Below are 23,158 nucleotides of genomic sequence, written 5' to 3' on the forward strand. Positions count from 1 at the left end.
TACTCCCAAGAGATGAGATGAAATGAAATGGAGAGAAAAGTTGAATAATAGGAAATCGTAGCGAGTGAATTCTTCGAAAAATTAATTCAAAACGTCTTATATGAAGAAATTAACAAGCAAAGTCAAGGACATGGGACGTTTATGGTTACGGTATCATACGGTTTCACGCTCATATTTTACCGGATCAAGTGACTTTTCATTTCATCTTTCTGAGTCTAAGGGGTATGCATGAGAGGAGTGTAGATGCTCATTCATTTCGTATAACTATACATTCACAAGAAGATACCAGACCCCTTTCATTCTTTATACCTACACAACGCGAGAAAGTTCATATGAAAGGAAAATTCATTTGAATCTGACTTTAATTGATTGTCAGTCGTATTACAATTTCGATCGATTGCACGAGTAGATGATTTTGGCTTTCAGATTTGGATTCCTGAGCTGATTATACGTGAGATTACCCTTGAAAGCCAAAAAAAAAATTCGATTTTGGAGCCAAAAATAAATCATGGTTTCAATTGGGTTTAATATGCTTTTCTTACGTATTTTGACCTCAGGAATCTGAATCTGGAAGAAAAATTGATCTATCTCTAAAACTGACCGAGTTATCGCCAATTTTCAGCTTTTTGGGGTCAAAAATAAAAAATTGAGTTTTTAGTCTATATTAATGTAATTTGAGCTCAGAAATCCGAATCTGGAAGAAAAAATGGTGTATCTTCAAAAGTGACCGAGTTATCCCCATTTTTTCGCATTTTTTGGCATAAATTTGAGGATATCTCGAAGGGAAAAAATTGCAGCTCAATTTGGACAACGGATTCGTGTTCCTGAGGCCAAAATACATAAGAAAAGTGCCATACGATCAATTTTAAAAAATAAAAATTTTTGGTCAAAATTTGAAAAAATCGTAAGGGGTACCCCTTGGAAAAATCTCAAATTTTGGCCAAAAATTTTTATTTTTTAAAATCGATCGTATGGCACTTTTCTTATGTATTTCGACCTCAGGAACACGAATCCGATGTCCAAATTGAGCTACGATTTTTTCCCTTCGAGATATCCTCAAAATTGTACCAAAAAATGCGAAAAAATGAGGATAACTTGATCATTTTTGAAGATAGATCAATTTTTCTTCCGGATTCGAATTCTTGAGCTCAAATTACATTAATATAGATCAAAAAATCAATTTTTTATTTTTGACCCCGAAAAGCTGAAAATTGGCGATAACTCGGTCAATTTCAGAGATAGATCAATTTTTCTTCCAGATTCGGATTCCTGGGGTCAAAATACGTCAGAAAAGCATATTAAACCCAATTGAAACCATGATTTATTTTTTGCTCAAAAATCGAATTTTTTTTTTGGCTTACAAGAGTAATGTCACGTATAACCAACTCAGAAATCCAAATCTGAAAGCCAAATTGAGCTAAAAAATTTCCCTAATGAGATATCTCATTCTTTTTGCACGGAAAGGCGATTAAATGGCGATCACTTAATCGGTGATTGTCGTAGCTCAATCTAGTCGGTGGTATCGTATATCTGTGACCGAAAAATATGAAATCAGTCGCCCGAACGATTCGGAAAATATTCAATTCTCGGTCTCTAAAACCTCATGAAAAATCCAGACTACAGCTTTTGAATTTTTTCTATTTCAAAGCCCGAAATCGTCCGCCTGAAGTTTGAATCGTGAACTCTGGTAGGCATCATTTGGTCGGTGAAAATTGAAGCGTCGGGTCTAATATCGTTCATAAGAGTTAACGGAGCAATCCTCGACTATATTGACTTTGACAGTCTCTCAGCACGGGAACTACAGTGTGCTAAATTCAATCTCTCGGTATGAAATAAACTGGTGTCGGACCCCCCGTTGCGGTCGACGTGGTCGTAACGATCATCGGGTTGGATATACGTAGCGTATTCATCTCCGACTCCCATACAGGAACGAATGAAACTCATACCACAGCGTATCAACGATCGTACAACCGGCTACCGTATATAAATATAATTAAACGAATCGTACAACAAGCCCGTGATAATAATTGTGAATAATTTATCAACTAGACTATAGATCGCATCGTATTAAATTATCGGCTCGGTCGGGTACACTTGTGCACTCTTCTGAGAATATTCACACTTTCTCTTACGCCGCAGCAACACCTCGGAAAGTGTCCCGAGAGAGACGACAAAAAAATAATAATTCTCCGTTCGCGGGCCGGACAACGAAGATCGAGATACGCGCGGGGGGAGGTTCCGGGTGGTTACGAAATCGTCGAAATTAATTGATCGAAGGTACCGTAACCGAAAACTTCCAATGGAAGCGAAGGGAACGCTTCCATCCCGCCATGGGTTCCGCTCGGGGATTCGGCGTAACGTTCGGGGATCGTAAAGTTCGACGGGCGTAGCGAAGCGTAACCGCGCCATCGCCGGGGCATTTGTTTCCTTCCATTACAAACGTCTCCGGAACGAAGGCCGATGCGGAAAGACTCGGGAATTCTTCTCGGTGCTGCCGTTGATGCTCGGTACAAGTGGGCACGAATCGTCGAAGGAAGACGCGAGATCCTCGAGGAGAGGCGGCGAGCCTCCGATTACCGCGTCTACGTATTTCAGGATCCCCTGCGAGCGAAACGACTTTCGGTGGACGAAGACGGAGTGGAATCGCAAGAACCGAGGAACTGCGACGGACTAAATAGGAACGCGAACGACGAGCGATGCTTATTTCTGACGCCAGGATCGGATCACGTGCCCCGGCCTCTTACACGCATACATATTTCGCTACTATATAGCGAGGAATTCTTTGGTAATTGATCGCCATTTTGAATTCCGCAGAAAAGAGACAATCCGAGGAGGTAGTAGGCTTCGCGATTTTTTGCCGAGAAAACCAGACAAAGAAATGCAAAGGTGTGTACGTCCGACGCACACGTGTGTCCTGCCCATGCTCGGATATTACTATAGATTTTTTATATACGTGTAATAATGTATACCGCAAGCTTGAGCCGCGCCGGAGTAGCATAAAGTGATTCTCGAACTTCGTGACGCGCTGTGGCATTATTATAAGGTTGAGAGAAAACGGCAAAGTTTCGGCAAAGATCCAATTAAAATAACCGCGCGGTGGTCGGGAGGATCAGACGACCATCGCGAAACCACCACCACCACCACTACCGTACGTATGCTCGGTTAAAAGAACAAGCGCGGATAACGAGCCGAAAACAAAGACGGGCGTTCTCTCAGGACCTTTAAACTAAATAAATAAATAAATATATAAATAAATAAAGCGAAGAGGTCCCGCCGCCGCCGCCGCCGCTCCATCGCTTCTCGCTCGCTTTATACTCGTACGTACACGCGAACGATATACTCTCATACCTGCAGCACCACAGGCAACGAAACAAAGCGCCATTAAAATATCTAAATGCCCGAAGAACGAAGCACCAGCTTACCATACAGCCAGCAGGAGCAGCAATAGCGGTAACTCGGTATACTATAGCTAGTTGGATCCTCCTCGTTTCTCGCTTAGCTGCCGCTGCTTCCATCTCGGCGGAAATAAAAAAATCCACCGGAATTTGTGGCGAACGAATAAACGCGCGATTCGCCAGCTTCTTATTTTCAATTGAGAAAACAACGCGAAGACGTATACACTGGCTACTGGCGAACCGGGCGCGATGGCATCTTCCCTTTCTACGGACTTTCGATGGCCTTAAATCTCGAACGGATGTACGCGCGTACGCGTATGATATGCAAAGATCTCGGAAAATCTACGCGGAGTTATTCAATCCCGTGTAAATTATTTTTATCAAATATCTTGAACAGGATATCGCTCTTTGTGAGCCGATCGGCGATCCCTCCACTTCTCCGTACACCGCGTACAGATTTGCACTTTGCTCGGTATTCCAAAGCGCCTCTCGAACCCGCGAGATACGTCGCTCCCCCGTTCTGCTGCGGCACCGCAAGAAGTTGCAGTAATTTACAATCTCATATCTACCGAGAACCGTCATCGACCTCAGGACCTGCGTCGCGTTGCACGCAACCTGTAAACACATATCGCTCTCCACTTGCACATAGGTGTATGGTTTACGCAGGATGCACGTGGGCATCGTGAAATATGTCTTTATTAGCGCGGAATGCGTTTCGCGAAGTTTCTGGTATTCGGTATTCCGGATTTTTATGCTTCACAGAAATGAACGTCGATCATCGCTCGTCAGTTGCCGCAAATATTTTCTTTCTCCTTCCGATTTTGCGTATCTCATACCGCGGGGTAATCAACGCTTCGATTCGCCAGTCGTCTTCAACCAGTTCCATGAGAGAAAAAAAAAAAATCATCTCCGCGGCGAAACTTCCGCACAGCTTTTATGTACGCGATGTGTTCCACCTGTTGAAAAAATCTAGTAGGGAACTAGTAGGTGCTAAAATTAATAAGTTAAGCGGTCTATAATGTATTCAAATAGGACAACGTAGCGAGGCGAGAGGCACGGTTCGTCCCAATTAGGAATTTTTAAATATGGCGGTCAACCCCCCTCGATAATCACCGTCTTCCTTACAGATACGCACATGCGTTATCACCGTTTATCAGAATCACCGATTACCCCGGTATATAACCGAATAGCATGTCTCGACCAATCCCGACAAACCAAGTCCGATGAAATTCAAATTATAATCGAGTTTATCGCAAAAATGGTAATGAACAATCGAGTAGAGAATTCTATTCTTTCAAGAATTGAGATTTACTCCGTCGACCACCCCGTCCCCTTCAACTCCCCCGAGTACGAAAAAAAGGGATTCGCTCCCCCCCCCCCCCCGATTTTTCACAATTTGAATCGCTACTTCGAGCGGAGCGAGTGACGCCCCTCTGGTTCTCGGCTCTCGATGAATTTCAACGAACTCCGGAAACCGTCCGGGACCAAAGGGATACACGCGGGTATCTCGGATCTTTCGGCGCCATCCAGCCAAGTTTTTCGCCACCTTTTTTCTTCCACTTGTCACCGTCGGGTCTTTGTGTGGGTTTTTTTTTTCCGAAAGGGAGGGACGGGAAATGTTCCAAATATTACCTGTTGCAGGACACTGGGTGAGAAACCGTCGCTCCGTGTATCTGAGATTAGATTCTCAAGATAAGGGTGGGAAGCGTCTTATATATTTTAACTTTCCGTCTTCTCGCATCCTTCGCTAAAAGCTTCTGCGTGTCCAGGACCATCGTAGGCCGTGTCCCTGAACTATATACGATCTCGAAGGAGGCTAAATCATTCGGGAGGGACCACACCTCCTGCTTTCGTTCATAACGGGCGTCATTTTTATATCCCTAATTTGCAGATCGTTCGGCGATATACCGCACATTAGGAGATATACTCGAGTTCATCACTCTCCCGTCAGACTCGAATTCTGCTTTCTTTTTTCATCTTTTCAACGATCGATCATATTTCCCTTCCACAACCCCCCGTCCTGTGACTTCGTCTTTCTTATCTTTACGCGACAAAGCGGCTACATCGATTCCAGCGAAGATTAACGCGGGTGAGACCTTGCCGATTCCTTTTCGAAGCTCGATCGCCGTTATTTTATTTCCGTACTCATTCCAGCGACGCTTCCTTGGCTTTTCTTGGTCGACGAATTTTTCTTCACATTTTTCGCTGACCTTTTATTACTTTATTTATTCATTCAATTTATCGCGTTGAATATAATCTAACGATAAAGATTTTCCTTCGCGATAACACGGATGCGAGTCGAGAATCTCAGCGGAATATATATACGGTAGGTAGGCGTGAGACTTTTATCAGTACAATTAGTAACACACCTTCGCTTTGTAGAACGTTGGCTGAAAAAAAGGTTTCGAGCGAGCCGCTCAACGAAAGAAATGATTGAGTTTCGCCCACGAACGCGTAGACGCCTTTTTTAATATTTTTTCAGAGACTCGCCGTATCACATCCGCTCGGTTAGCTTATTACGACGCTTTGTAGGATACCCACTACGTGTGTCGCATGTCGTTAAACACGCGCGTCGATTAATGAGTGCTTGTAGTGGAGCGCGTCCCCGGCAAGTTTGCCGGTCTTTGAATAATCTGTTTTTATTCCAATCTTTCTCCTCAAAGCGTAGCTAGATTAGGTAACGAGTCGTTTGTCGAAACGAATATAATCACCGTAATTATTACAGAATCATTAATTAGCGGCTGAAGCCCGCGGTTTCGTGGAACTTGTAATAATTCCACTTGTATTGCGACACCGTGTACCCGCCGCGTAGGAACCCCGCGATACACGCGTTGTTTCCTTCTTCTCGTTCCTTGTTATTCACTCGTCGTTTTTTTCGCGTCAACTTTTATGGGCACTTGGTTCGTAACTCGATTATTAAAGTTTACGCGTCAAAAAAACGAAGAGAGTTCTTAATTCGAAGATAGAAATAAAATCTTACCTACCGGCCTACCCGTCTACCTACCTACCTACCTACCTACCTACCTACCTACCAACCGGAGAATGGACCATTTTTCTGGAAGGATAATAAATTTCACGGTTAACCCGGGCGCGTGACCTTTCCCATCCGGAGTGTATGAGAAAGTGCCGCGACTCCCGATGGCGAGTCCTGCGGGAGGAAGAGACGCGGCGGACGCGGTTCTCCCATAGCTATTATTCCCTCCCGCTTCACCTCCATCTTCGTCTTCGTTTTCTTCTTCTGCCGGGCTGCAGCATCCGCGCTGAAAATTTGTAACAGCAGATTCTTTGCGCTATCTGAATCTGCCTCCCGTGAGTATCTCACCGCGCTCGAAACGGACTCGAGATACTCGCTTCGGATTATATACGCCGGTGGCGGAGCTTCGGTCGGTTATATCGTTGGATCGCACGTCCGAAATGTCAGACCTGTGTGACCCGCGTCTCTATTTTATGCCGGGCACCGAGAGTCATCGCCGAGCGACGACGTATCCTGCTACATTTTTGAATATCCTATTATATGCGGTACACTCGCGGACCGGAAAGATATCCCCCGGCACGTATACGTCATACCGCTCGCGAAGCGGACGAAAAAATGCCGCACGCTCTACTAACGAGCTGATCGCTATCCGGATAGACCATTTCTCACGAGTCCTCTCGAAATTATAAATTAAACGATACCCGTACGCGGTACGTGTATCCGCGGCCTTCGCTGGAAAACAGATTTTTTCATTCTCCCGCTGGAGCACGGCGAACCTTATTCCACCGATCGAAGAAGAGGGGCATCGCGCTCCGGCATCGGATATACAGTCCTGAATCGAAACGATCCCGATAAAAAATAAATACGTTCGGCAGTGAGTTGTGGACACGAATGCCGCACGGTTTCGCAGCAAGGACCGCATGTAATGCGACTATTGGTCTGATTTATGGGAATATTTAGTACGTATTTATAGCTAATGGTTAGTCGAGGGTTGTTCACGACTCTCGTGTACAACTCTCGGAACAACCGGCTGTCCGTAAGTCTCTCGATATCGAACCGTTCCGAAGGCGCGGAACGTGCATTTCTGCGGTCGACTCACAAGTCAAGGTCCCGCGAACGTCGCAAAAAACGAAGGAGGAAAAATTCAGAGGAAGGAGCTTGCGCGGTATATACGCACATAACGTACAAGCTCGGAGCGACGCTCGTCGAATTTTCACGCGGGGTTGATTTCGGAAGTGAAAACGACGAAACGAGCGTACGACATCCGCCGCGAAGGATCGGCACGTGGAAGTCGAATGCGAGACAACGTTTGCGACTTTTTAAACCGCGACACAGCTACGCGGGCACTGTCAATAAAACTACGTGTGTAATTTACGTATCACGTATACGTACGAATAACCGGTAAATGGATTCTCCCGCACGCGGGTAATCTCATCGCGTTTTGCCGGAGAACGCGGGGATCGCGTTCGTATGAAAAAACTGCAACCGACTCACGAGTCGATACACGTTACATGCACGTAAGCTACGTTCCTCTCGTATGGTTCCATTATGCAAATTTCTCAAACATAAGATATCCTTAGGGTTTGTCCGCGTGTGCGTTCGCCGGGACCTGTACGTACGCGTATAATATCACGTATTATATTATACCCATACCGGTAACGCGGCGCCCGATCGAACGAACGAACGAACGAACGAACGGGTATCGCAAAGTGGGTGGCCCAAACACGGTAGTTCCGAGCTACTGACGGACGAAACGCGATGAACGGACGAACAACCGTCGCGGGCTTACCCGTATTACAGCTATATCCTTTATATGTATAATTATCCTGTCGATGACTCAGATGCAACGAATACTTATGCGCGCCGCCGGAGGCGAACCGGGCGAATACGATAACCGCAGAACCGCGTTATTCCTCCTCGTAGTTATCATCCTCTTCCCCGGCGATTTCCGATTCGCAATTAATATCGCGATTCGAAAAATCGGACCAGTCGGCGCACCGCCGTAAGGACAACGTATGTACCCTCGCGTCCGTCTGAATTTGTCTTACATGTTTTGGAGGGCGACGCCGGTGCCGGAGGGCGATTCAATCGGAGGTGGTAAGAAATCCGACGACGTATATTTCATTCAACGCCTTCACACCGAGCGTGAAAGCGTCCGCTTTGAATCCTCCAAAGTATAGTTATAAAGCTCGGTCCGCGGTGCCGGTGAGACTTACGATCGCGATGCGTTCGCGCGATGTATAAAACCGTACGCTATTGCGGTTGTCCGCTTGAAATCGATCGATATGGATATACGTGTACTTACGTGTACGTACACCGGTAATTGTATCTCCGGAGCGGAGTCGATGTTATATCGGTGATCGTCGTCCCTCCCTCTCCTACCCGCTATGCGAACGTACGAATAACTTTGTACGCCGACCGATTTCTCCCTCTCATTTCTCCCTCTTTTCTTTTTTTTTTTAATTTTGATTCCCCCCCTCCGACTCGAGGTCGCTCTATGATATGATAATGGGAAGCTGTACTCGAGGGCTGAATTATGCACGTTACTTCTCGTATGATAATTTGGCAAGACAAAGCCACATTGTCGAGACATAAATTGAATCGGTCGCTCTTACCCTTCGAGAGGAAGATACGGGAGAAAAACGCCCACGTTCGGCACGAGAGAGAGAACGCACCGCGCATACAGCCAACGCGGACCTACCCGCATGGCGCTTAAGCGATTTCGACGAGGGAAGATGTGGAGGGGCTTGCATTGCCACCATCTTCGTTCGATCGGCTACGTGTATATTTTGCGCGCAAACCATTGTCCAAAAATTTCGCGTTATTTTCGATCATTTTTTTTTTCTCTTTACCTCTTTCTCAATTATGTCGTGCGCCGAATTATGCGTCGCGTTCGTCGGATCAAGGATTCGAGCACTCCTACGCGACGACGATAATCCTCCTTGAAAAGTGTGGCGGTTTTTTTTTTTTTCTTTTCTCTTTTTATATTCGATAGTTCTTTTTCACGTTTTATTTAGGAACCTCAGTCTTCGTTGCGTTGAAATCGTTAAATTCGCCATATTTTTAATATTTAATTCCATAGGTGCGTTTGGTTTAATCCGAAGTTACGACTGGCCGACATAGTCACTCTTGTCACACGCATGATACACCGATGTATTCTATCTACGTACATGATGTAAAATGATATATGTAATGTGGACGTGGGAGATTTTAGAATCGCTTTTCGGTTTCGACGATATACTCGGTCCATTGAAAGAAAACTCTCGGGGAATTCTTTCGTTCTTATTTTTTTTTTTTCTCCTCCTCTTATTTCGTTTTCAGTTTATTTTATTTTTTCATCCGGGAGAAAAGATAAGGAAAGAGCGGGGAGTCGGTAGATTTATTTGTAAATCTGTGAAAGGTGAGCGGGACGTATTTGCCAGGACCATTCGTGGTTGAAAATGTATTTTATCGAAGAAGAACAAAGAAAATCTCCGAACGCGGTGCCACGTTACACGGGACCCCGAAGCCCGGTGTTTTCCTGGATATAAATATTCCCGGAGAGAGAAACGAGATGAAAATTATGTTTTTCGACAAATTATGTGTAAAACTGACAAAATTTCTGAAAATTATACGTTCGAATAATTCACTATTCCCGTCGTTTTTCCGGTAGAAGGTTTGAAAAGTTGTTTCGTTCCCAAAGTCCGACTCGTCCCGGTCGCGTCGTAACTTTGACCGGACCCCGAAAGGACGCCGTGTAGATTTCGGACCATGGGGGACAACGGAGCCTCAAACTCGTCCGCTTCTCGAGACAAATGTCTGATTTACATAATTTGTGTGTTAACATTTAGCCTAGCCCAACTCTCAACGTAACCTCGCACAACAACTCTATACGTACAGCAGGCGTACGCATACGCGGAGATACACACATATACGTACATACGTGAACGGTAATTGCACGGGTCAGGTATACAGCTGCCAGTTTAAATTGAACAACTTTTCTTTTTTTCTCCATTCTCGTCTTTCAAACGATGATTAATCGTTGCCTTGTTGCCACACCGAACGTTTTATTATACCGAACGCACGTGTTAACAACGCCGTGTAAAAGTTCACCCCTGAGCAGACGTGTAATTATCAACCATATTATGAGAAGTATTTAAAATTGTTTTTCATTTACGTCGGAGGAGCCTCGTCTGAGAACATTCGAAACATGATTATAATGTCCCATTTTGTTCGTCGTAAATTACCAGTCGGGTAAAACAGTTTTTTTTTGTTACCCCAGCCCGACGTTGAGTTTTGGTTTTGTGAATCGCGTTTGATCCCGCGATCCCGGGAACTCATCGCCGGTGGGTGGTCGTAACGATAAAGTACGCCGCGAGTTACTCGTAAATTTCAAAGAAACAAACCACGCGAAGAGAAACGAAGAGGAGACAATCCTGTGAGAGATTCAAAATTTGTCGGCGGTCGGTCGGTTTTACACGAACGACGAAAGTTCTGACAAATCCTTATTATTTCGAGGGGAGTCCTCGCCACGTGAGAAAGGTATACGAAACGGCCGACATCGGCGTCGGGACGCCCGAGAGCCAACCGATCCCGGCGACCACCGTTCGTACTTAGCTCAGACTAATTAAAAGGATATACCTAATGGTCCTCCTCGCATGCTCGCCGCATCGGGAGAACTCGAGGGATCAGATAAGATCGCCATTGACGCCAGGAGCGCTGTATCGACGCCTTCTTCTTGTTGTGCCTCGAAAACTCCCCGAGAATCTCCATTTCGATGGGGGGAAAAAGAAAACCAAGACTCTCGCACATTTCCACCTCCGTGAAAACCGCGCGGTTACCCGAATTTATTTTTTCTCGTCCTCCTCATTCTCGCTCCCCCTATCACGCGCGATTTCTCACGGATCCTTCCGAAAAAAGGAACAAGAAAATTAACGAACAAACGAAAGAATGTTGATCCTGTTATATTTTCTGCCGTACCGCGACATCGTCTCGTCTGCAGATCGCAATCGCATTTTACGAAAAACTGGGTAAAAAATATTTTATCATCCGTAGAATAACGCGGAGTCCTCCGCACTTTAATCTCTCTCGTGATTCATATTCGTGAAAATAAGAGGAACAAAAAATAAACGAGTCCGTGGAAAGGAACGAAAGAGAAAAACAAGGAAGGACACCCCGACGAGAACGTGTCTCTAACTGAAACGAGTCCCCGCGACTTGTGAAGCTTGAGTAGCCGCGGAACCGAAGCTCCGTCAGCCAAAGCGAGATACGCGCGTGTGTTCGAATGGCTTTATAAGCGTAGAACCGGAGAATACAGAAGTTGTGACGAGCTCCGCAGTATTTATACATATTTATTATATCTACGTGTGCCCACTTTGCATCGCATACATTACCCGATACGCGTAGATAAGGATTAAAGATGTACTAAGTGGCCTCGCGGAACTCGACGTGGGTTACTTTAGCGAATTTAATACCCTCGTGCGTACGGAGCAAGTAAACCGTGACACTTTATATCCCCGTGTATCCGCGCGCGTCTATCCGTGCGGTGGACGCGAGTAAAAATTACATTTCACCCGTGAAAAACGCGATTTCCTAAATACCGCCCTCGTTAGCTTATATCCCCACTCGGCAACTCGCGTCGTGGTGCCGCTGCGGATTATTTCGCTGCGGAGATAGTCGGAGCCGCTGATCCTCCCGTGAACGGTGTTTCAATCGGCCGAGTCGGCTGCAGGTTTCAGCGAAACTCCGGCTACCGGTTGTAAACTTTACGGAGATATGAACACCGTTGACGGCTAACTTTAATAGACACGTCGGACGAATCGTCGGATCGGAATTTATGGCGCGAAGAAGATGGAATTGTTGATTTTTCCGTTTGCGCGGGCAAAAGTCAAGGGGAAGAAAATGAAGAGAGTCGTAGAACCGACCGGGAGGTCTTTCACGCTGCGCGAGCTCCGGATTTGCGGTCGAATCACTCTCCAAGTGAATTGTCTATGAATTACCGAGGATGCGGAATCGCTCGTCCGGTTTTCGGAGAAGCGAAGGAATCGGTAAAAAATTCCGCTCGCTTTCGAAGATCGCTATCTACTCCTCGGCGGTTATTCGTCAGCGGAATTTTACCGTCCTCCGTTGAATCACCACCTTCGTGGATTGTAAACTTTGCTCGCGGTTACGGGTATAATTTTATTAAGTATATCAATCTCCGACTAGACTCGAGATCGGTTGTTTTTACGGTTCGGGTTGGGCTTTTTTCTCTCAACCGAGTAAGACCTTTCCCGCAGGTCGTCGTCGAGACGATCGACGTCCTCGTAGGATCCCGGTCGGTGGCAACGAGAGGAAAGCACTCGATCGAGCTTAGCGTAGCTGCTGCACCTTTGGAAGTCCAGCTGAGCGCCGAGTAGTCGTTTATTTTTCCGTTAGTTTTTTTCTAAATCTCGAAAAATAAGGAGAAAAAGGAGGAACAAAATTTTTATAACCCGTGTACAGTAGGTATTACGATATCAACAGCGCGCGTATCCTCTCTCGTGTCTATAAAGTAAACGGTCAAACATTTTTATCATCGTTGAGAATTAAAATTACCCGTGCTCACGTTATTAATATAAATTATCCGTACGTACACAACACATTGTAATATATAAATTCAACGCATACGTGCGTGTATATCATATAATTTATAAACAAGATGTTTCTCGAAAAAAATAATCATCCTATAAAAATGATTTTTTTCATCGTCATTAGACACGGACGGAGAGGAAGAGGAGGTGATGTAAAAATAACAATAATCGTCAGGTATCCAACGAATACTGGAACAAACGACCAGAGATTTACCACATCGCCAATTAGAGCTGCTAGTTGGGAAATGGTTAAAAAAAAGGCGCACGCGGATGTTAATAATTACGAAGTAAAGACCCGCAATAATCCGCAAACTCGAGTGACTAACCGACTATAAAATCAGTTTGATCGTCTTGCACGAAACGCCGCTTGTTTAGTTGGGTATTAGACGTAATAAACCTAATGAAGAGTTGGTAATTAGCTCTATGTGCACAAGAATACGTGCGATTCGTTCTCTCGTTCTCATACTCTGCCTCCGATGTCTGCGTACTACGTGCGGTTGTACAGGTAGGTACGGGTATGCGCTGCAAGAAGATTCTGCAGCAGGAGTAGCCGGTATAATTATTAGTTAGCCTCCTGCGCCGCGGCGGTTGTGCAGCTACCGCACATCGAAGAAGAACACCGCGTGATAAATGCCCGTGAATCCCATCGTCCTTTTCCTCCCTTTTTTTCCTTTTTTTCCTTTTTTTTTTTTTGCTCATTTCATTATTTCATTATTTTTCATTTCTTCGATATTTTTTCCACGTCCTTTTTCGCATTCCTCCGGAGCTATTAACCGCGTGGATCGCGTGACTGAAAACGGCAGGTGTCGCGAACGTTGGAAAAAAAGGAAGATGAAAAGAATCAATCTCATAACTCATAGTTTCAATTCGCACGTAATCTCGTTACAGAGTTTAACCGATTCTTTCGTCTCTTCTCCCATGCGGTTGGTTAAATATTTTAATTATCACTCAGACGGTGTTGTAGATTATTGAAATTATTCGAACCGAAGAATCGTCCGTCTTTATTACGCGCGGTTGACGTCTCAATTCTCAACAACGATGGTGTAAAAATTAATATTTGACGACGCGTCGACGGGAAGCACGGTATTGGCCGTGGGTGTTGCTGCAGCGCGTAAGCACCGCGGGTGGTATTTCGATAATATTTGCATAAATTCGACGATAACGACTCGATTGAAAAATGAATTTGTTCGAGGCGTTATCGGATGGATACAGTTAGCCGGGGATAAAATAAAAATGACAAGGCGTATCGGACGTAGATTACGAACGGTACGTAACGTAGTACGCGTATTATCGAGTTCTCACAGCGGATCCCCGCGGGGCCTGCGACTCCTCGGAGATATCATCGAAATAAAGTGCTAAACTCCTCGCCGCGAGGTGACTTTACGAAATTTTAATAGACCGCACCGGACTCCGCGTGTCATAGCGCGCGTCACCTACGCCCAGGTTGTACACCTTTCATCTTCGATTCCTACCCATCCCGCGCTACGATTCCTATCTACGAAACGTACGCGCGTACGTATACAATACGCGTTACACCGCGACGCGTTGCACCGGCAACTCGTCCGTCCGATCCGAAGAAGGAAAAAAGAAGAGACCGTTATATGAAATCTCATGTATAGATATAGGTGTAGGTAGAAATTTTCTTTCGGGTGCAACGACACGATCTATATACCCCGTGACGAGGGGATTATCCCGAGGGATTTGTGTCAAGTTCCTATGGATGGAAAAAAGGACAACCGGGAGCGGAATAACAACGACGACGATGATAAGAATAGTAATAATAATACGAGGAGGAATAAAAACTGATTCGAAACACCCTCTCGTTTATTATACGTATTTTAACGAACGGCGCGTATCCGTTTTATCGTTAGAAACCCACCAAAGAACGCATGTAATAATCAGTCAGGGTCTAATGAATGAGAAATTGTCGCAAATGACTGTGATTTTTGCAATAATGAATTCCCGAGAATTCCGCACCGTGGTGCGTACAGCTGCAGGAATCATGGTGTGTACCTGTCGCGGTGTGTTCGCGTACGTGTGTACCCCACCTAGACAGTTTTACAATTTCAGTCCCCTTTATACGCAGGAATCTGTATAATTTCCAATTTTACAGGAGCATTACGCGGCCGGTAGTCGAGCCGGTTGTCGTATTCGATTATTGTTGCTACCGGGAGACTTTGAAACGCAATTCTCTCCGATATCTTTTCACTTTTGTTCGTACGGATTTTAATCCCTTGGGTCGCCGCGGCGGTTTTATCGCCGCCTGGAATCTGCACGGTCGCGAATCGCCGGTGCCGCTGGTTGCTCGATGCAAATAACGCGTTATTAACCTACGTAGCGTACGAACCAGTTGAACTTAATATCATATATTACACGGTGATGCCCACTCCCGTAACTCCGCTCCTGAATATACACGTACCTACCTACCTACCTACCTACCTACCTACCTACCTACCTACGAAGCATCGAAGCGAACCCCATTACGTTGCCTAACGCCCCGTCTCTAAATGTCCACCGCACGTTCCGGACTCGGTGAAATGGCGAATTAAACGGAAAATTTGATAAATGAAAAATTCAAATTGCCACTAATTCGCCATACCTATCCAATGTTGTATTATACAGTTCGTACGGTTCGTAAACCGCGAACCACCCCGGGCGTTATTTTCTTCTGTACAACTTATACGGTCTAACGTACGAATGATCTACAATTTTCCTTCGTTCAGCTTTTCAACTCGAGTACAGAAAATATTTTAAAGTCGCGCGAATATTTCTGTCAACGATAATCTCGCGATTAAATCTCCAACGAGACCTTCGGAGTCGACCCTTGATTATCTACCGCTCCGTACGATCCAATAAAACTAATGAATATTTTTTGTCTGCGTGAAACTCGAGAGCGACCCGTACGAAGTATTCGGTGCAACAAACGGACGTTCGATATTCTTCTTGTGCAGAATCTTAGCAAAGCGTGTCTAATTAGATTAACGACCGAGGGTGCGAGCGATAATTAAGGAGACTCGCCATTCGATCCTTCCATCTCGTCTCATCTCCGTAGTTCTAATATCCTGCACCTGCTGTGACGCGTTACAGATATATCTGAGTATCGCCTGAATGAACGCGTACGTACAATTCGATGTGAATTTTTCACGAATCTGCTAAGAAAGAGAAAAGATGCGCCGACGTACGCGGACGCGACTGCGGCTGACAGACACGACTTATTTGACCGAGGAGCAAAAAAAAAATGGAGGACTCGGGGCGATAGCGGAGGATCGCGAAAGCGGGGAAAAGAGGGGTTTCGCAGAGAGGGAGAAGAAGCGAATTTCTGAGAAGCATGAAATTGCAACGATTACGTTATACGTCCCTCGGGCGAGTTATTTGCATCGGAATGCAAAGCGAACGCGGACACGCGGTCGCCCAAACTACATCTCCCATAACCGTGACGTACAGACTGCACCGGTATTATTATCGAAAGAAATAATTCCCCTTCCGTCCACCGGACCAACGAATTTCCCGTAATCTCATCCTCCGGACGGATTGTCCGAGTTTTCCACGAGAGAGCGAAAAGAGCGAAAAGAGCGACGCTCCGCGTCCCGGAGAACGTGTCGCCGTGCGGTTTGGCGCGATGTGATCGCTTGGAAGTAACGCGGAGGCAGGAAGAAGGAGCGAGCACTTTAAAGCACCCACGAGCGATCCGTCGATCCTCCAGAAATGGTTGTAGTCTCGGGGGAGTATCGAGCATATCGCGATTGCCGCTCCGATCTTTCGTTATTTATTATCGTTCGACTTTAACTTATCGGTCCGGAGCTGCCACGAGGTACCTATGAGTGTATTCCGGAGGAAGATACTCGTCAAAGAGTTAGTAGCCGGAATTAGAGGGATTTAAAATTCAAATGAGGTTCTAATATACTCGATATACCCTGGCGAAGCATACCCGGACGTATTGCTGCAGCTACGAAAATAAGGCGGAGAAAATCTCCGGAGACAAAAAAGACGTACGGCGCACGTACGTGGATACAAGTCAGTTGACTTCATTCGAATCCGAAGAGGAAGAAAGGGAAATACTGCGAGGCTCCTTCTTTTATCGAGCTTCGATTCGACGTTTAGTCGAAGAATCCACTACCGGTAGATACAAGTGCGCCTATCGTACGCCCGTATCCACGAGATCCCATTCGTTGATCCTTTCTCTGCGGAGCGGCGGCGTTCCGGCCCTCGGTGCGGATGCCGATATAACAGTGTTTCGTTATACTCGTCGCCAGAATCTCTTTTCTATTTCTATTTTCTAATTTCATCGGTCAAACGACGACTTACAACGTTAACCCGTCCACTCCGAATTTATCCGAGTCTGCCACTTTATCTGCTCCTAAAGATACGGGTATAGATTCCAATTTATAGAAAAAGGTAATATATGAAACTGGCAGCAGCGGCGGCGGCGTCGCGTCTCGTCTGCGGAAGAAATTCTTTCACCAGTCGCTATACCCTTACGGTATACGCGTATACGTATCCGTATGGGTGAAATATCGGAAGATTCCACCAATCGCCTATCCTCCGGTATAAATTTCAACTTCGAATCCTGAACTAATGCGCCGTCGACGGTGCACCAGCTCCGGCTATACACCGCGGTGTTTCACTTTTCCTCCGATTCTTCCGACCAAAAAATTTCAAAGGAAACCCTTTTTTACTCCCCCTTCACCTATACCAGAAACATTTCTACCGAAGACCCTTTACAGTCCACCACCGACAAAGAATTCTTCGGTGTCCACGAATCTCTGAACTCTATCGAGCCCGGCGAACCTTTCCTCGTTTCCCATTCGGATAAAACGTCGATACGAGCCGAGGCCTCTCGCTATTCCGATTCGGAAAATCCCCAAAGTGTTAATTTATCGAAATCATTTGATCCGTCGTTTTACAGGGTGGTCGGTGCCGTGGTAGTTGGAGCAGCTGTTTGCGGTCGGATTCCCGGACTCGCCAAGGGTCAACGAGAACAGTGCAGAGCCGCGCCGCACGCAATGCCGGCGGTAGGAGAAGGCGCTGCCCTGGGGTTGCGCGAATGTCGACACCAATTCAGACACCACCGTTGGAATTGTTCCCACGTCGCCAGCGACCAGGTTTTCGGACACGTCGTGGTCGTCGGTGAGAAGAAATTCTCTTTACATTACATCCCCGTCTCTCCCTCCTCCCCTCCCTCCCCCTTTCCTCTCGTCCGCCCCGTAGATCGTCGTCGCGTGGGGCGGAGGGTAGGAGGACGAATCGGTCACGCTTGTCAATCCCCGTGGGTAGGTCTTCTTATTTTACGATCAGACGCATGTATGTGAAATAAAATGTGTCAAATAAAGGTTGTAGCACCGCAGCTGCATCGGAGTGACCGGCTGACGTTTATTGCCAACTAATTAATTAACGGATAGCTTGTTTTACGGGTTTTAACGGTTCATCACCATGTGTCGGTCATGTGCTTGTGGATTTCTATACACGCCGATACGAGTATCCGACTTTACGAAATATTTAACATGATTTTTTTCTTCCAACGAGAAATTCACCTCCGAATACACTCGGTGGAAATCAAGCGGCGTAATTTTTCGCATTTTCCTTAACCCCGAGATATCGCGTACGGTGGCCCGTGTCCCGATCGACACCCGCTCAATTTGTCTTGGGATATTCTCTCGACGACTCTTCTTCTTCCCAATGGACAAATATTTTCAGGCATTCCTCGTCACGCGTTAGACTCACGGCGTCGAATTTAACACGGTTTAAGTCATCGCGTGTAACCGTGTCCGTGCTTTCCACCCCTCGAGTGGTAGGCATCGGAGTGGAATATCCCGGAGCGGTGAAAATCGACCGGGAGTAAACTAAAACACAAATATACATAGAAAAGAATGGAACTGAGACGCGAAAGAGATGAGAGAAGTGAGGGAGGAATTTGGCCACCGTTCGTTCGTGTTCAACGGAGTGAGGATAAGATGGAAAAAGGCAAACAAAGGAGAAACAAATGTAGTGGAATAAATCCATTTAGCCACCGGGGTCAGCGTGACAGGTATTTCGTGCGAAGGGTGCGCGCGGTCCCGTCGTGCCGGTGCACGGTTGATTTTCAGTTCTCTTCGCGTAAGCCACGAGGTGCGAGGGATGAAAATCCAAAATCCGAAATCACGTGGCGCGCAACGTCCCGAGGAATCCAAAAATACGAATGTGGGCTAGACGGTGGTTGCGGGTTCGAGTCGGGTTGGGATAGGTATCGGTTCCCCTGTCCCCTTCGCTCCTTCTACTACCTACGTGTACTCGTATAACCCGAGGAATTCGAACGGCGGTCGCCACAGGGCGCTCACCCCTCGTAATTTATCTTCGACTTGAAAGGATCTCAGCGGACTCGGAGGGAACCGAAAAAAAAAATTTAGAAAATACGCATCGCGCTCTTCTATTGAATCGTTAACTAACCTACGAAACGTAACTATTTTCATCGCTTAAACCAGTTTCATTAAAAGGAGAGAAAAAAAAAAAAAACCCTCGCACAGATATATGTATAAATGTATGATATTAAAATGTGGATCGAAGCGGACTCAAAATTCCCGTACACCTATTACGAGCTTTTCATTACGTTTCCTTGGAAATATTATTTAAATTCAACGTTGGAGTGGTTTTTTTTTCCTTCGACTTGGAAAAGATTTCGAGCAGCTGAAACTCAATAGAGAGCGATATTACAATTCATCGAGCGTCCGATTCCGGTAATTCGAGACCGACAGAAAATCGGTTTTATATCGAAGATCGCATTTCGTCGTTTTGACACCGGTGCAGCTGACATTCAAAACTCCGGTCCGACACGTAGTGGAAGTAGTCGCGTAACTATTCTGAATCTCAGAGAAACGAGAGTCACGTGAATAACTTTTACACGAGGAAAACAAACTATCAGCTTTCGGGCCTGATTGATAAAAATACAACACCATTCGATACGTTCGATCGAACAGCGAAATAAATCTCCGGATCGCTAACGGGGGAGGATCTTTATTCCGAGCCGCAAACTTCGCTTCCCTCTCGGTCTCATTCTTATTGTTCATTTATTCGTTTATTCCTTCGGATTGAATCCGTCTTCTTTTTTATCGAGTTTGAAATCAACTCGGGAGAGTCTCGGTATATACACGTCGCGCGTACCTACGTATATATGTAGGACTGGGTAAAGGGCGCCGTTGTTGGTCGACGACGAGCCCCTTCGAGAGATATCTGGTCTCCGGTTCTCGTGTTACCGTTTATGCCGTCGCCTCCTCAGCAGCCACATAATACGTGCGTAACTTATGCTTAACGCGCAAGAATCTCTTGGTGAACGTTTGAACATTTGAATACACCTTGAAAAAAATAAAAATAAAATACGAAAAAAGACGTAGGCATATACGTAGCTGAGCCGAGAGGAGGAGGAGGAGGAGGAGCGAGAAGAAGACTCCGTATACATACGTACGATATAATAATACCGTACGTACAGTAGACGAAAAAACAAGAAAACGAGCACATAAGCGGAATCACAGATAGCGAGAACGGCGGCTATGTACCGCGCATACCTGTACAACCTGTGCGTGTGCGTGTGCGTTGTACGTGTAAATATGTATATAAAAAAAGCTGCTGCAGCTCAGCTTCACCCACGCTTATCTTTTACCCGGCCGTTAACAAGCGGTCAGACACGGTGTCACAATGTCGGTAGAAATTCGAGATTATTTCATATTTCATTTATCATTTTTCATTACACGCGTACCCTATGACCCACCTGCGGATCCGCCGACACTTTTTCAACGGTTTGACGTTGAATTTTCAGTCTGCCCTGCGATAAAAATCTCAACTTAGAACTCGGAAAATTCACTCGATGCCACCGAACGCGAGATGGTGTTTCGATATAAATTTATAAAGGGCGATTCGAAACGGGATTATCCGGATGTTTTGACGGTCGCGTCAAAGTTAATCCGTTCGTATGAATGAATATCTGCGACAAATGGAGGAATTTGTCATCTCGATGTTTAAAACATCATCCGTATCGAATACTTAGTTTTTGCACCGCACGAGCGCATCGTATACGTACGCATATAAGAATGATGAAACGGGTCTCGGAGGAGAAGTTTACGGCGATTTTTCACCTTTATAAGAGGATTAAATGCCGCTGCTGCGGCGAGCGGTGGCCAAAAATTAAGAGTAATGAAGTACACACGTACGTATATCCGTGGTACGAACGAGCGTGGAAAAAATGTTCAAATTTAAACGATGATTTAATACGTAAAAATACCTCGCAAGATCAACGAAAAAAAAAAAAAAGTCTAATTTTTCACCCCAAGAAGTCTATCGCTCGGCTACCACCCCCGCGACCGTATCGATGAATGAGCAGCAGCAGCAGCAGCAGCCAATCGGCCTTTGCTACGAATACTACGCGCGGTCCTACGACTACGTAGTACGAGTTGTTTATAGGAGGTCGGTCACCTTGGGGTAGGTCATTTGTACGGTGTGTCTCTTCGACGAAGCTATACGAGCGTTCAAAGTTTGCGTAAATATATGTAGCTATTGTCGAATCTGTGGAACGAAAATATCCAAAGACGAAGGGTCAATGATAGAAAATAAAACTGCAAAATTAAATACACGATTCGCGAGGCGAGAGCCGCGTACGTTATCGACATACTTACGAAGGGTGAAGGAGTTTGAACGCTAACTTAATTAGCAAAATTAACGGGCGCCGCTCCGCACGCCGAAGCTAAGTGCCGTAATATACCTGCGCTCCTCGCCATGTTTTTCTCGTCAGCTTAAAATATTCTCATTATTCATCGTCCCCCTGGAAATAACGCGTTTTAATTTAGATCTAGCAATTTCTTTCGCTAATTTGAGGGTAAAAATACAGCGACGAGAAGCGAGAAGCGAGCACTTTGCGATAATCGCGAAGGGAAAGTGAATGAGACGAGATTGCCGTTCGGTCCGAGTCTCACTCGGCTTCGGTATAGGTACGGTACGCGGACTTTGTATACTTACATAGTCAAGAGGGACCACTCCGATGATTCACCAATTTACAAGGAATAAATTAATAAATTATACGCTGCCGTTCGCTATGCATACGCAGATGCGGTAGGCGGTCACCGTACGTATAATGAGGTATTATACCTGCTAAACTTACGCGTTACATTTATTTTATTTTCAATGACGAATTAGGGGGCAGTGTAGAGGGAGTACGCGCGATCGCGTGGGCCATGCGGCAGCTTCTATAATTGTCGAAATTAATTAACGTAATTAAGCGATCCATTAGGATGGTGGTCGTGACGAGGAGTCGGCCGGATTATCTTTGTCAGGATTGCCGGAGGTTGATATTAATTTGATCGAGTAGCCAAAACTCAACCGCAGCCCAACCGTTTTAATTATATCCCCGTAATCGAGGCGAGACTTTCTATTATCTGCGTCGTTCGTCAAATCCAATCAACATAAAACACAAAACGAACGGGCTCCGAGCCCTTCCTCCGCCGGATAACGACGCGGGACCGACAATAAATCGACGCTTGGCAAAAAGAAGCGTCCGAGGTAAAAATAGAAAAAGAAATTGTTTCGCGTCTTATCAATCTTTGAGGACTCTCGCGCGGATCCTCTTCTTTTGATTTAATTTTTTCGCACAGCTTGATTCCCTCGACGCAGCCCTGCGGGTGAAAAGATATCTCTTTGGAGACGGTTAATAAATGTAATCGGATCGCGTGTTTCAATCGAGAGCTCTGTAAACGAGTCTATAGAGCAAATCGCGTGAATAAAGGTTTACAAGCTCGTGGACTTGGCCTCGTGCAGGAATCTACTGCATTTCTGTTGGCGATGAATATTCAGCGCGTCGCGTACACGGTCAGCTTCGTACCTAGCGATAAATAAAAATCTCATACACGATATACCCACGTGGATTTTTGTCCGTCGCACATGTGCGGTAGCCGATCAGGAGGCCCTTGTCATTTTATTCGTTCGTACTCGAGCGGACGCTCATAATACGAAATACCAGTTTTCGAATAGGCACCGCACCGGCTTATCGTACTCGCACGACGTACGTACTCGTAGGCAGGCATACACGATTGTATTCGCCGAGTGTAGACGCGTACACCTGTACAAAACCGCTTCGGATAATTGTATCTCACGCCGTCTCGTCCGATTCGTCGTCCGTCGACTTTATCTTGGCGCTAATTTGTTCGGTGGCGCGACGCGCCTCCAGTTTCTCCGAGTTTCTT

At 45.8% G+C, this 23,158-nt stretch overlaps 1 protein-coding gene across 4 annotated transcripts in view; it reads left to right on the top strand.

The window, feature by feature from the left end:
* Positions 1 to 23,158, top strand: part of LOC105687523 (protein Wnt-7b) — a 58,979-nt gene that overhangs the window by 19,652 nt on the left and 16,169 nt on the right. For all 4 annotated transcript variants that reach the window (XM_048654871.1, XM_048654868.1, XM_048654869.1 and 1 more), the window contains one exon: positions 17,866 to 18,086. In XM_048654871.1, the coding sequence (XP_048510828.1) occupies positions 17,963 to 18,086 (124 nt within the window). In that variant the 5' untranslated portion in view covers positions 17,866 to 17,962. The remainder of the gene's footprint in view (positions 1 to 17,865; positions 18,087 to 23,158) is intronic.

Source organism: Athalia rosae, chromosome 4, assembly GCF_917208135.1.
Source record: "Athalia rosae chromosome 4, iyAthRosa1.1, whole genome shotgun sequence".
NCBI lineage: Eukaryota > Metazoa > Arthropoda > Insecta > Hymenoptera > Athaliidae > Athalia > Athalia rosae.